This window comes from Podarcis gaigeae (assembly GCF_964106915.1).
Source record: "Podarcis gaigeae genome assembly, chromosome: 11".
NCBI classification, from domain to species: Eukaryota; Metazoa; Chordata; class Lepidosauria; order Squamata; family Lacertidae; genus Podarcis; species Podarcis gaigeae.
Genome location: NC_139687.1, coordinates 932,767 through 947,657, shown reverse-complemented (window position 1 = coordinate 947,657; position 14,891 = coordinate 932,767). Strand labels below are relative to the sequence as shown.

Genomic DNA, 14,891 nt, shown 5'->3' with positions numbered 1-14,891 from the left:
AGCCAGCAAAAGGCTGCCGCCTCATAATATAACTTAAAGTCCGGCAGGGCAAACCCCCCTCGTTCCTTTGCATCAGTAAGAATTTTGTATTTAATTCTGGGCTTTTTGCCCTGCCAGACAAATCTAGAAATTTCTTTTTGCCACTTGAAAAGTCCATCTTGTCAATTATTTGTAAGGTTTGAAACAAAAACAACAATTTTGGCAATACATTCATTTTGATAACTGCAATTCTACCCAGTAAGGAAAGCTTTAGATTTGTCCACATTTCAAGATCTTTTTTCACTTCCGACCAACACTTTTCATAATTATCTTTAAATAAGTTAGCATTCTTCGAAGTCATATTCACCCCTAGGTATTTTACTTTTTTCATCACTGTTAAACCTGTTTCTCCCTGAAACCTTTCCTTCTCTATTGGTGTCAAATTCTTTTCCAAAACCGTTGTTTTTGATTTATTAAGTTTGAACCCTGCCACCTGACCAAATTCTTGTATTATTTCCAAAGCTCTTCTGGTACTAGAGATTGGCTCCTGTAGTGTCAAAAATAAGTCATCTGCATAAGCTTTCAGTTTGTAATGTTTAGCTCCGACCTGTATACCCTGAATCTGTTGGTCCCTTCTGATCATGTTCAGCAGGACCTCCAGGACTGAAATGAAAAGCAGAGGGGAAATTGGGCAAAAGCAGAGGGGAAATCTGTAACCGCATTGTTCACTATCAATTTTGCCTTTTGTTCTGAATAAATCGCCCCTATACCGTTTCCAAACCTTTCTCCCACCCCCATCCCTTGCAAGTTTTTCTTCATAAAACTCCAAGAAATGTTGTCAAAGGCTTTCTCTGCATCAATGAATATCAGTACTGCTTTTGTGTTAATGTTAACTTGTAATTTTTCCAAAATGTCAATTAAGTTCCTTGTGTTATTTGACATATGTCTGCCTTGGAGAAAGCCTGCTTGGTCTTTATGTATGATTCCTGCTAGGACTTTTTTTAATCTTTTAGCTAAAATGTCAGCAAAAAATTTATAATCCACATTAAGTAGGGATATGGGGCGGTAGTTCTTAAGTTGTGTCTTTTCTGATTCATTTTTCGGTATAAGCGTGATATAAGCATCTTTCCATGACTCCGGCGCTCTTTTCCCCTCCATAATTTCATTGCAGACCTCCATTAAAAGTTGAATTAAGTAATCCTTCATTACTTTGCAGTATTTGGAGGAAAGCCCGTCCGGGCCTGGAGACTTGCCAAGTTGCGAGTTCTTAATGGCACCTTCAACCTCCTGTTCAGAAATTCTATCATTCAATATTAATTTATTCTCTTGAGATATATTTTGTAATCCATTTGTTTTTAAGAATTTCTCAATCTTAGTCTCATTCTGTGGTCCTTGTGCATACAATTGTTTAAAGTATCTCTGGAAACAGTCTTTAATCTCCTGTGGGTTTTGTATATTCCTTCCATTTACTTCAAGGTTAGTCACTGTGTTTAGTTTTTGTCTTTTCTTCAGTTGCCAGGCTAGCAGCTTTCCGCACTTATTGGCCGATTCAAAGGTTTTTTGCCTCATTTGTTTAATCTTCCATTCTATGTCCTGGTTGACCAATTTCAGGTATTGTGCCTGATATAACTTAATTTCTTGCAGGATCTCCTGCGACTTTGGTTTAGTCCTTAGTCTCTTTTCTCCTTCTCTAATTTTCTCTAAAATCTTTCCTTTTCTTTCCTCTTGAAGTCTCCTCTTTATAGCATTTTGTTGAATCAAAAAACCTCTACTAATTCTCCTTCCTCTGTTTCTGGGACTGATCTTAATCTCAAATTGGCCTGTTTTTCCTTAAGTTCAATCAGGGAGAATTGTGCCTTGTAGTCATCCAGTTTTCTATTTATTGGCGGTATTTTTCCCTCTACCGCCAAAATCCTCTCTTTCGCTTCCTCTGCTGTCTGCTTAGTCTCCTTGGATTCCTGCAGTAACCTGTCAATTGCCTGGGTGTTGGAATTCACTTTCTGTCCTACGTCATTCACCTTTTGTCCAAGGTCTTGGATAGTTGAGGTATTTAGATCTATCTTAGTTGTCAGATTCCGTAAAGCTGAAAGGATCTTGTCCAACGTTGTAGATTCTGGTCCTGCTGGTCTTGCTCCCTTAAGTTCTTCTCTTTCTGTGGCTTGTGAGGCAGAAAGACCTGTTACAGATGCTCTTCTATAGTGTTGTTGCTGCTGTGTCAACAATTGCGACTGTTGTCTAGTTTTATATTTTATTACTTTCTCTTTCTCTTTCTCTTGCGCCTTCTCCTGCGGCTTATCTTGTGAATTGTCTTGATCCATTCCTGTGTCTCAAAAAGTCAAGGTCACTCAGAAAGTTCTCACAGCTCCCAGGTTTGTTTCTCAGCAGTGAACGAAAATAACAGCTGCAACGGAAAATCCCCAGCTATAACAAAGAGTTCCTCTAGGGGAGCAGAGTAGCAAAATGTATCCTGGATGGTAATTTTAAAACAATGTCTTTACAAGTATATCAATGTTACTCAGAAAGCAACAGTTACAGGCTCAAAGTTTCTCTTGAAAGAGTAGCTATTCTTTTGCAGAGGTCTGCAGTACTACTTACAATGTCTCTAAAGCGGTGCAATCAAAGTAACCATTCAATTACTTAAGGCAGTCCAGGATCAAAGATTGAGTGGTGGGTTCTATCCCCCCCTTTCTCTTTTAAGGGGGGGGGGGTCTCCTGTCAGGCAATGCAATTTAGCTCTTATGACAAATCAATTTCTTTGGTTCCAAGCTCCTTTGTCTCTTGCTTTCATGCTGTCTACAGATCGGCAAAGCGGGCTTCCTGTTTAGACTTTGCCGTTTTCAGGTTCAAATTCAAGATCAAAGTCCCGGATCAAAGTTTCAAAGTCAAGTTCCAAGTTCACTTCTTTTAAGTCTTATTCTTTGATCCTTTCAAATTTCCCCAGTTCTTACTCACGGGTAGATGTTTCAGTTCGATGTTTCACAGGAAAAAGGTCAGCGCTCTCCGGCAACTGCTGTGCAGCTTCACTCTGCAGAAGTAGCGATCGACTCCCAGCACAGCGCCAAACCCCCGCTCCGCTCCGGAGCTCTTTTCAGAGCTCCTTTGACAGTTCGGGAGGGGCGCACGACGTGCCCACTGAGTCCCATGGCCCCAGGCTTCTCCCGCCTGTGGGTTTTTTGAGGGTCTGCCACTTCGCTGCAGTGGTGGACCCAATTTCCACGGAGCTTCTCCCTCCTGTTAGAGGGTGTCAGAGCCGCCCCTAGGTCCCAGCTCACAAAGGACCAACGCCCGGCTGTAGTTATGTATAAAAGTCTTTATTGAAGTTCAGTTTCCATTTCAAAGCCGCAGCGTGCAGCTCTACGTCTCAAAGTCTAGACCGGCGAAGTTCCGTCTGAATCTCCTCCCCTTCCACACCAGTTTAAGACTCTAGCCTTGCTCCACCTCTTCCTTAGCTCCTTCCTCCTCTGGGCCCTCCTGCCCGCTGGGGTTTCATCCTTTCTGGACTCTTCTGACACTGACCCCCCTGATTCTTGCCCCTCCTTCCGGCGGGCTTTAGGACCTGGTTCCCTATCCGAGCTACCTGCTGTGCCGCTCGCCTGTACATTTGAACTTGGCACGTGCGCCCAGCCGGCAACCTTCCTCTTGACCGTTCCCTCGCTCTCCGCTTTGAACAGTGCCAAAGCCTGCTTTGAACAGCAAAACATGTTATATATATTTTAAAATTCAGATTACCAGTGAAATTGAATATACTATTTATGCCTTTTCAACTTCTAGTATTACACTCAGGTTTAGGGACTGGACTCTGATTCTCACCATACATGGAGTAGATTCACTGAAAATCAATGAGGTTGAGTTCCACTGGTTTAAATGGGTCTACTCAGTGCATGACTATGTTTGGATCCAATACTAGGATACTACAAAAACCAAAAGTATATAGTCAAGATGCATATAGTCTAATACTAGGATACTACAAAAAACAACACTACAAAAAAAGCAAAAGTATATACTCAAGAGACATAAAATCCAAACTAGCTAAATATCTTTCATTCCCAATTTAGCAACTTCCAGTTAAAACCTGAACGTATTTAGCTACTTATTCCTCAGCAGAAAAATGAAAATCCAATAACCTGCTGTGAAAGCACATCAAGTTGGTGGAATCCAATGGACAGTACCTGCGCATGATTCTGGCCAACCACAGCTTCATAAGGAGGTGGGGAATCAAGCGGACAAAAAACCTCAACTCCTTTAATTCTGGCTCCATAAATATGTGGCAGTGGATGACATCAGAACCCAGCATCCTAGGAGAAAAAGGTTGTATCAGCTATAAAGTTCCCTCGACTCTTCTATGGAAAGTGGTCCCACAGAATTCAGTGACCACAGCAGATATCATTCTTTTGTGGAAGAGCAATTTGTAGGATACTCTTTCAAGAATCTTCACAGGGCCTCTAACATAACCCAAACAGAGACTGTTATCTGTGAAAACATAAGCCAAATCATTTAAATACTAAATCCAATAAAAGTATATGTGATTTAAATAAATGCTGGGAGTTAGACACATAATCTTGGAAATTCATCACATGAGCAACAGAAAGTGGCATAAGCAGCTGGAGATGCTGTTATATTTTAAGCCAGCTGCACAGCTGACTCCCAGGTAAAAGGTCGGCAGGAAAGGCCTCTGTGGTGTCCCAGAAGGATCCTCTCTCACATTCCTATGTGCTATTAATGTTTCCTTACATTCTTCAGTTCCTTTTCATGTTTAGGCTGCAGCTCTAGAAAACCTTCACAGCTAAGTCTAGATCAGGCTGTGTGAAAATTCAGCGCCATGATCATGAAATGTGAATTGAATTTCTCGCTCATCCCTTAGACAGCAAACTTTTATACTCTGAATCCCAAGCCATTCACATTTCCTAATTAACAGACATATTTTTATCTGGTGCATAATGTGCCTATATATTTAAACTCCCCATACTTAAATGGTCTATTATGCTATGCTTTACTTAGTATGTTGGCTTTATATGAAAATTTGAAACTGATACCTACAGGATTTAAGTAAAGAGCAATAATTACCATTCCAGTTTTTTGAGATTATTTTTTTTAGGGAAACTAGAGGGGTTAAAGCCCTGCTTGAGTCCAATGTGTCTAAACATCCTACTATTTTACTGTGAGTGAAGAGAAGAGAGGTGCACCAATCTGGGACTAGGGAAAAGACAGGGGAACACTTCAGTTCCACTCTTTCCATGAACTCTGCTTCACTTAGTTTTGTTTCACACTTCTTGCTTTCTATTTTTTATTTTGACGAAGGGAATCTGCATAGTAATGACTCTGTATAGATCAGGCAGACTACAGGAGGTGGCAGGGATGGCCAGCATTTGATTAGTATTTTATCTTGCACAATCAATTTACTTTCCATTAGTCCAAGCCATTTCCATTTGCAAGACACTATCAGCTGCCACCACCTCATACTGTAAAGGGCTGCGAACAGAAATCCCTCCTCCTTTTGGCACCAAATTTCTCAATACCTGGGTAGACCGTGGTCAAGGATAGAACCCCAAATTTCATCTGACACCTGGGAAAGCTTCTTCTCCGATTTATATGCAGCTCACGCTGCCAGCGGAGAAAGGATAGAATTGGCCCCCTTGCCTGAGTGGGATCCTGTTACCTGCTCTGAAGTGGAAACACTTATAGGCCAATTTGAGGCGGGCAAGGCACGCGGAGACGATCTTATCTTCATAGATGTTATTAAAGCCAATAAGGATTGGTGGTGTCCACCCTTAGCAGCTCTTTTTACTTATATAAACAAAACAGCACAATTTCCTCCAAGCTGGAACTCTGCACTGATTGTGTTAATCCACGAGAAAGGGCCACGCACAGACCCGGCCAATTTTAGACCAATTAGCCTGCTAAATGTTATCGGGAAGATCTATTCAAGATTTCTACTTAACAAATTAACGACCTGGATGGAAAGTAACAACATCATCGCAGAGGAACAGGCGGGTTTCCGCCCTGGAAGATCAACAACAGACCAAATCTTGATCCTAAGTCACTTGGCCACCAAGTATGCTGACAATGGCCTAAAAGCACTCCACGTCGCCTTTATAGACTTTAAGCAGGCTTTTGATCTAATTCCCAGGAACCAGCTATGGGCAAAATTGGCAGCGACATCTATCGACCGCCGCCTTCTCCTGCTGATTATTAATTTGCATACAAATACCTTCCTGAGGATTAGGCTAGATAGCAAGGGGCTAGTCTCCAATCCGGTTGCCACCACTAGGGGGGTAAGACAGGGCTGTTTGCTTGCCCCTGCCCTGTTTAATTTCTATATTAATTCGCTAGTGGTGCATATGGCAAATACTGATTTCCATCCACCAAAACTGGCAGGACGAGCCTTGAATGTCCTGCTGTATGCGGACGATGCCGCCCTATTAGCTACGTCCCCCATCGGATTAAGGAGGATGCTTCGAGCTCTTCATGAATATGTGACCCAACATGAGCTCCAACTAAATTATGCCAAGACCAAAATAATGGTCTTTGCCGCTCGACCGAAACCTAATTTATGGTCAATTAATGGTATTCCTTTAGAGCAGGTCAGCTGCTTCAAATACCTGGGTCAGGTTGTTAGATCAAATAGGTCCTTCTTGGCGCACAGAGAATACATAGCCTCGAACGCATCGAAAGCAGCCTTGGTGATTAGAACCCTGTACTCTAAGAAACAAGCACAAACTGTCAAAGTTGCCTTGCGACTCTTTAAAATGAAAGTCCTCCCTCTTCTACTGGTGGGCATTGCCTTGGGCTCACGTAGGGACTTTGAAAAATTGGAATCTATCCAAACCCAATTCCTCAGGGCCATACTCAGGATGCCCCCCTCCGTGGCAGGTGCAATCATGAGATTGGAAACCGGTTGCCAAGCCTTTAGGTATGTGGCCCTGAAAGCGAAGTTATGGCTTTGGCTTAAGCTTTGCTTCAGACCGGTGGGTTTGGCCCCCTTGATTCTGAGGGATAACTTTAAATCTCCATGGGAAGGGGAGATAGTGGAGGAAGTGCAGAAGTGCGGGTTGTCCCCCCTTTATATAGAGTCCATGACGTATAGCCACGCAAAGGCGGTGATCGCCCAAAGATTAAGGGATATTGCGAGACAGGAGGACATAGCCCGTGTGAAACCTGGGCTGTTTCTGGGGGAGCAGATGTACCGAGCTGCTCCAGCTCGCTACCTGGCGGATATCCACTACGTGGAATACCGCAGACTATTTACCGCGGCTAGGCTGAATGTTCTTGACTCGGCGGTCCTGAAGGGAAGATATGGAGGAGTCCCATATGACCAGAGATTATGCCATTGTGCGTTGGGTGAGGTAGAATCCACAGAGCACATTTTAATGAGCTGTCCCTTCTACAACGATTTAAGACAGTATCTTATAACCCCATACTTACCCCAGCTTAGTCCCCGACAAAGAGGAAAGCAGACAGCATACCTGCTAAATAAGTCTTCTAGGAAAACAACTTTGTCAGTGGCTAAATTCCTTTTCCTGGCACTCAAGCGTCGGAAACGTACAATTGAATGCCTTGATGTGGGTTATCTGTGAGAGGTTTAGTGCTGTGGCCCTACCTTATTCATGTACCCCTATGATGTTTTAGTTCATAATTCTGTATTGTGTTTTATTTCTGTGTTTTATTTATGACTATCGGTCGAATAAAGGAAATTGATTGAGATTGTCTCCAGGCTCTTCATAAAACTGTTGTGTGGAAGGAGGAAAGGGAAAGATGCAGAGAAAACTGGACTGCTCTAAGAGTCTAGCTATGTTACATAGTCAAGCATTGGCACGGGGACATTCCCAGGGGAACTGAAGAAAGCAGTGCTGTGTCCGCTCTTAAAGAAAACTTCATTAGATCCCTTAGACCTATCCAATTACCGCCCAGTTTCAAATCTTCCATATCTGGGCAAGGTAATTGAGAGAGCAGTTGCTGAATAGCTTGGTAGGTTTCTGGAGGAAACATCAGCTTTAGATCCATTTCAGTCCAGGTTCCGTCCCGGTTTTGGGACCAAGACGGCTCTGGTTGCCCTAACAGATGATCTCCGTAGACAAATGGATCGAGGCGGGTGAGAGCTGCTGATTCTTTTAGATTTGTCAGCAGCCTTTGACATGGTCGATCATGATCTTCTGGACCACCGCCTTGCCGACGTGGGGATACAGGGCAAAGCCCGTAAATGGCTGTGCTGTTTTATCTCTGGTTGGGGACAGAGGGTGGCGCTAGGGAGAGAGATGTTGCGCCACTCCTTGGTGTGTGGAATGCCGCAGGGTGCAATCCTCTCCCCGATGCTTTTTAACATCTTTATGCGCCCCCTTGCCCAGATTATCTGGAGCTTTGGGCTGGGCTGTCACCAATATGCTGATGACACTCAGCTCTATCTGTGTGACGGTCTGGGATTCGGACTCAGAGGCTGAACCTGAGGAATCCCAGCCTGTGGGAGTCATAAAGCCATGGCAGAGGTTTGTAAATACTGCAGGGTACCTCCGGACCTCGTGACCAGCACTCTGAGCTTTACAATGTATTGGAATGTAATGATGGGGGCAATAAAAGCTTGGCCGGATGTAGGTAACATGAGATTGGCAAACGGCCACGCGGCTGGACAGAACAAAGGAGAATAAATCGGAGAAGGGCAGACAGAGGGGCTGCTCTCTCTTATCATGGAAATATTACTGGCTTTCTGCGTCTTTATTTTACCCTAAAGAAGTGCCACTTGTGATGGCTGGCTCCAACAAGTGGTGCCCTCTCTGAGGCTCAATTAAAAGAAGAGGAAAACTTAAAAGAAAGCAGTGTGAGACAGACTTCAAAGAGAACCGTGAGAAGCAACTTAAAGGAAACAGTCTGAGGCAGACTAAGAGGATTTTAAAAGACACTGTGAGAGGATTTTCGATCCAAGCAGTGGATATCATCGGCTCACCACGTCCGGCAAGGATTTCAAAGCGCTTTTACATCTTTAAAAAAAGATCCCGGTGAGTTTGATCCCTTTTATATTGATTTTAGAAAAATGGGCAGCTGTCTGTCTTCTCCACAACAGAAATTTTTAAGAGATTTAAAATTTCTCCTCTCCTCCAACAAATTGGAAGTTCCAGAAGGTGATTTGATACAGCTCATTCTGGCCATCGATGAACATTGTCCCTGGTTCCCTTTGGATGGAATATGGGAAATAAAACATTGGGATACGATCGGGACTCATTTTCATGGACATCCCAGCATAGGAATTCGAATTTTAAATGCTTGGTGTAAAATTCGATATGCTATGGGTTCTTTATCACCAAAAAATATCTCCATGGCTGTATTGCCAACACAACCTTCGGCTTCTTTAATTCAGCCTGCTGTCCTGCCATGTGTTCCAGCACTTGTTTTGCCAGCAGCTCCAGACCCCAAACCTCCAGATTACAGTGCCTTACCAGAGGACCCAATCCTGCAAAAATACAGTGGTCTGGCTGGAAATGACCCTACTCTTTCAGCGGCAGAACAAGCTACCCCTTTTCAACGTGCAGTACTTGCCTGTTCCTTATCGCAACAAGCAAGAGGGAATAATCCTAATCTTACCCTCGCAGATGTGATGGATGCTATGATGGGGCGTGGGCCCTTTGCTCAGGCTTCAGTGCAAGCCGCACTGCTGCAGATCTTATTGAGGGATACTGCTCTTGCTGCTCAACAAGCAATGAGAAAAATCCCGGAACCCACCAGTATCCAGTCTAGGTGGGGTTCAATCAGACAAGAACCTAGAGAATCATATTCTTCCTTTATGGACAGGCTGATTACAGCAGTGAGTAGACAAATTGAAAATCCTGAAGCCAAACAAATAATTATCAAACAATTGGCCTTTGAAAATGCAAATGAGGATTGTAAAGTTGCGTTGCGCCCGATAATACACAATCCTACCACAGACACAGCAGCTATGCTTCGCATTTGTCAGTCTGTTGGTACAGCCACCCACAAGGCCCATTTGCTGGCAGCAGCGCTAAATAAAAACCAGCCTGTAGCCAACGATACAACATATTTCCAGTGTGGCAAACCAGGATCACCGATACCCCAGGGTGGGTAGAACGGCATCTACCAAAAGAAAAATCAGCAGCAGCAGCACCAACTTGTTTCTGAACAGCTTATTTCTGAACAATTGACTTTCGGCCACAGTGAACCGTCTTCATCCCACTGACCACAGCAGACAGAAATGGTTTGCTTTTACATTGCCAGTATATAACAATTCTCAACCCACCCAGCAATATCAGTGGGTTGTCCTGCCTCACAGCATGCGGAACTCCCCTACACTTTGTCAACATTTTGTTGGTGAAGCATTGAAACCTTTCCGCATGCGCCACCTAGAGGACAAGCCTTTGTGGGTTCCAGCTCGATGCGTGCGGCCATGGCGAGCATCTTCAACCATGGAAGCGCCTTCCTAACCATTTGCCTTGCCATCCTTTGCTGCACCGTTATACAAGGAAGAGAAGCAGACGACCTAGTCCAGTTGAAACCACCATATTTCACCTTATCAGCTGGCAAGCCGCAGTCGTCAGAATCCTACTCAGGCTGGCAGTTTCCACGGCTCAGCCACTCTCGAACTAGAAGAACTGTGTTGTTGAATAAGACTTTTAGGGGAGAAAATTATCATAAGATATGGAGGAATAATATTTTTGTACAAGATATGATTAAGTTTACTAGTTTATTGCATGCTTCTAGATGCTGGCTGTGTATGCACATGCCCCCTTTTGCCAGCCATTCAGGCTTAATGTTTCATGGTGTGCCTGTCAATGGATCCTTTCAATTTACTAATATTATATCCCCTAAGCAAACCTTTTGGCCTCCAGTACAATTGACCCTCCATGAGCCTGCCCCCGTTTGTTTTCAAATTAGAGAGGGGAAAGAATCATGGGGAATATATCAAAACTGTCAATATACATTGAAATTCACTTTTAATAGCTCTTGTTCTCTTACAGGAACATACAGTGACCAATCTCAGTGCTGTAGGAGTGACACGAGTGCATGGCTAAAAATTGGGAAAGAAACCTACCATGCAAATATGGAGTCTGAATTCCTCTATCCCTGGCTTAGCAAATGCCGCAGATGAGCAATTTCATATCAGTTCATTATTTACTGAAGCCTTTAATTGGTCCCAACAGAGTAGTAATATCAGCTATTTACTCCAAAGAGAGTTATGGTTGCTTTGTGGCAAAAAAGCATACAAAGCCATTCCTCGAAACCTCACAGGCACATGTACCTTAGGTATCGTGGTTCCGTTGTTGTATAAGGTTGATAAGTTACCATCTTCTCTTAGACTACGAAATCGTCGGGAGGTTAATTCACCTATAAATCAATATATCGGTACCCAGATCTCTCGGGCCTTGCTGCCCTCAGTGGGTGCAGCAATGAACTATAGGGACCTCCATCGGCTAGCAAATTGGACTGAAGGATTATTCAGTGATACCATAAAAGCTTTGAAGGAACTCAACCAGGAGGTGTCCGCAATGAGAGAAGTGGTTTTACAGAATCGTTATACTTTAGATGTGATTTTAGCCTCAAAAGGAGGAGTTTGTGCACTTGTTCATTCTCATTGTTGTACGTTTATTCCTGATAATAATGTCAGCATATCTGCGACGATCGACCATATGGAAACTATGGTAGCCCACAATCCGTTTGCCCCCCCTCCTTCCGTTGATCCATGGGCATGGTTATATTCTTGGCTTCCGGATGGAAGTTGGCTTCGACATTTATTGATTTTAGTGATCATTATAGTAGTTATTTGCATTATTTTGTGTTGCTGTATACAATGTATTCCTTCTTTAATTTCTATGTGTACTGCATGGTTCTCCAGTCCGCGGCCCGCTTCCGGTTTCACAAGAGTCGCTTATCGCACTCGATATAACCATATTGGAACGGACAATTATGACTCTGATTAATAAAATAAAGAAAGAGGGCATGTGGGAGTCATAAAGCCATGGCAGAGGTTTGTAAATACTGCAGGGTACCTCCGGACCTCGTGACCAGCACTCTGAGCTTTACAATGTATTGGAATGTAATGATGGGGGCAATAAAAGCTTGGCCGGATGTAGGTAACATGAGATTGGCAAACGGCCATGCGGCTGGACAGAACAAAGGAGAATAAATCGGAGAAGGGCAGGCAGAGGGGCTGCTCTCTCTTATCATGGAAATATTACTGGCTTTCTGCGTCTTTATTTTACCCTAAAGAAGTGTCACTTGTGATGGCTGGCTCCAACACCAGCCTGCACAGGAGTGCCCGCCTCCAGAACCAGCTGAGCCGGGGCTGGGGCCTGAGCCTGAAGGCTCCTCACCTGTGCTGGATCCTCAGGTGCAGGCACCAGCTGAGTCTGCTCTGGCTCCTGAGGTGATGGAGGACCCATTGCCTGCAGGTGCCCCACTCTTAGCCCCATCAGAGGAAGCTGAGGTTGCCTCTGGGTCCGGTAACCCTCCAACTTCTCCTGAGCTGCAGAGGCTCAGGGCAGAGAGGCGGAGGGAACTAAGTTCCTGCAGGAGGAGTGCTCACCTCCGGGCCAGGAAAGGCGAGTCACCTGTGGACCGGGGCCGCCCTGTGCCTTAGGGCAGATAAAAGCCAGTCACCCCCCAGTCCCAGGTTGCGGTCCTAGTCCCATGTTGTTGCTAGCCTGTTCCTGCCTGCAGCCTGACCTGCTCTTCTGCCAGAGTTCCTGATTCCACCTGGCTCCCCGCCATGGACCCAGCTACAGCTTTGACGGACAACCTTCATACCGCACCACTGACCTCAGACTGGACTCGGACCTCGGCTCTCGGTTAGCCCCCGGGACCAGCACAATCTGCTGATGGATGGCCAAACCAACTCAGGCCAGGACACAATGACCAGATGCTTGGAAGCTGTGGCTGGATGGTTTTGTGGGAGCCAATTGAAACTAAATCAGCGGGTCCTATGGCTGGGTCGGGATGGCATGGGGAAGATGGGCCAAATCCTTCCTCTTGCGGGGGCCCAATTAGTGCCACTGCCTTCCGTTAAGAGTTTGGGTATAATCCTTGACTCCTCCCTTTCCATGGAGGCGCAGGTTACAGTAACAGCCAAGGTGACCTTCGCCGCATCAAGCAGTTGGTCCCTTACCTTTCCTGCCCCGACCTGGCCACAGTGATCCATGCGACGGTCACCTCCAGGTTTGACTACTGTAATTCACTCTATGCAGGGCTGCCCTTGAAGCTGTCCCAGAAACTCCAGCGGGTGCAGAATGCTGCAGCGAGGCTCCTCACAGGATTTCTGCCATGGGAGCAAATTCACCCAGTGCTTTTCCAGCTGCACTGGCTCCTGGTGGAGTACAGGGTCAGATTTAAGGTGCTACTTTTGACCTTTAAAGCCCTTCATGGCATAGGACCCTCATACTTACAGGACCGCCTCTCCCGGTATGCCCCACGGAGAGCCTCAAGGTCCATAAATAGCAACACCCTAGAGTTCCCGAGCCCTAAGGAAGTTAGATTAGCCTAACCAGAGCCAGGGCCTTCTCAACTCTGGCTCCAGCCTGGTGGAACGCTCTGCCTCATGAGACCAGGGCCCTGCAGGATCTGATTTCTTTCTGCAGGGCCTGTAAGACAGAGTTGTTCTGCCTGGCCTTTGGCTTGGAGTCAATTTGATTCCCTCCCCCTCTTTCTTTTTTCCTTTCTCCTCCTGTGATGAGGCTGCATTTTAATGTTTCAATGTTTTAATGTCGTATTTAAATCTTGTTTTTAAGTTGTGTTCATTCAACTTGTTTTTATTATTGCTTGTTAGCCGCCCTGAGCCCAGCCTTGGCTGGGGAGGGCAGGGTACAAATAAAAATTATTATTATTATTAGTATTCTAGAGGACATGGCTCTTTCCACTGAAGAGCCTAGCTTTCTGATGGTTTACTATGAGGCTACAGTCACAACGGATGCAGTCTTTGGCATGCGGTCAGAAAGCAAGAGAGGGCTGAATTCAATCCGTTCATCATCCTGCTAGTCAGCAGCAGCAACCTCTGTGCCTGTCAGAGTACAGAAATGCTAACACAAGAGGAACCCAGACTGATCCAGGTTTGGATTTGTTTTCAGTTTCTTTGGTCTATGAACAACAATAATCACATATGGTATAGACTTATCAAGACACCCAACAGCAGAAAAAAAGGGGAGGGAAAGTATGCATGCACACACAAATTATGCCTTTTGAAATAATAATAATAATTTCAAAAGGGGGAAAAGTGCGTCCTATAGAGTGAAAAATACATTAATAGTGTTCCACCAAAACGAAAAACATACACTTCTCAAAGAAAGATTATAATCCATACTACTTCAACACAAAATTGTGAACTTATCCTTGCTCTTAATGAAATATTCACTTGTTATCCTTCTTCCCCTATGGAAGCCTTAACAGTTAATAGTGTTATCTCAATTAGCAATTACTTAATTAGTATTTTCATCACTGGGATGACAGCAAGATTGCAGGTAGCAGTGAAATGCTCAGCATGTATAAAGTACAGTGTTTGTGTGTAGCTTCCTTCCTTCAGTGCTTTAGAAGATAATTGATTTGGCTCCACAATCAGTTTAAGAAGATATATATGCAATGTATCTTCCTGTGATGTGCAGGAACAGTAGAAGAGGTAAAGCTAAGAGGTCTCAGTGTGTGGAAAGAGATAGGGGTGCTGGTTAACGAACAAAAACTATCACAAAAACCAAATTGTCAAAAAGCGAAGGAAAGAATTAAAATTCTACAAGCCCAGTTTGCTATAATAATAAATAGAGAGGTGGAGTGGAACATTAAAAAACTAAGGCAAAAAAAATTTGAATTTGCGAATAAATCAGGCAAATGGCTTACCTGGCAAATCAAAAAAAGGAAGGAGCAAGGTGTAATTAATAAAATAACAGTGGAGGGAGTAGAAAGAACCGACCCCAATGAATTAAGAGCGAATT

General features: G+C 44.3%; 1 protein-coding gene across 1 annotated transcript in view; it reads right to left on the bottom strand.

The window, feature by feature from the left end:
• Nucleotides 1-3,654: 3,654 nt before the first annotated feature.
• Nucleotides 3,655-14,891, bottom strand: part of LOC310826796 (endosomal transmembrane epsin interactor 1-like) — a 28,412-nt gene continuing 17,175 nt past the window's right edge. Inside the window, exon 6 of the mRNA XM_083702134.1 lies at nt 3,655-4,274. Within this exon, the coding sequence (XP_083558260.1) occupies nt 4,070-4,274 (205 nt within the window). The 3' untranslated portion in view covers nt 3,655-4,069. The remainder of the gene's footprint in view (nt 4,275-14,891) is intronic.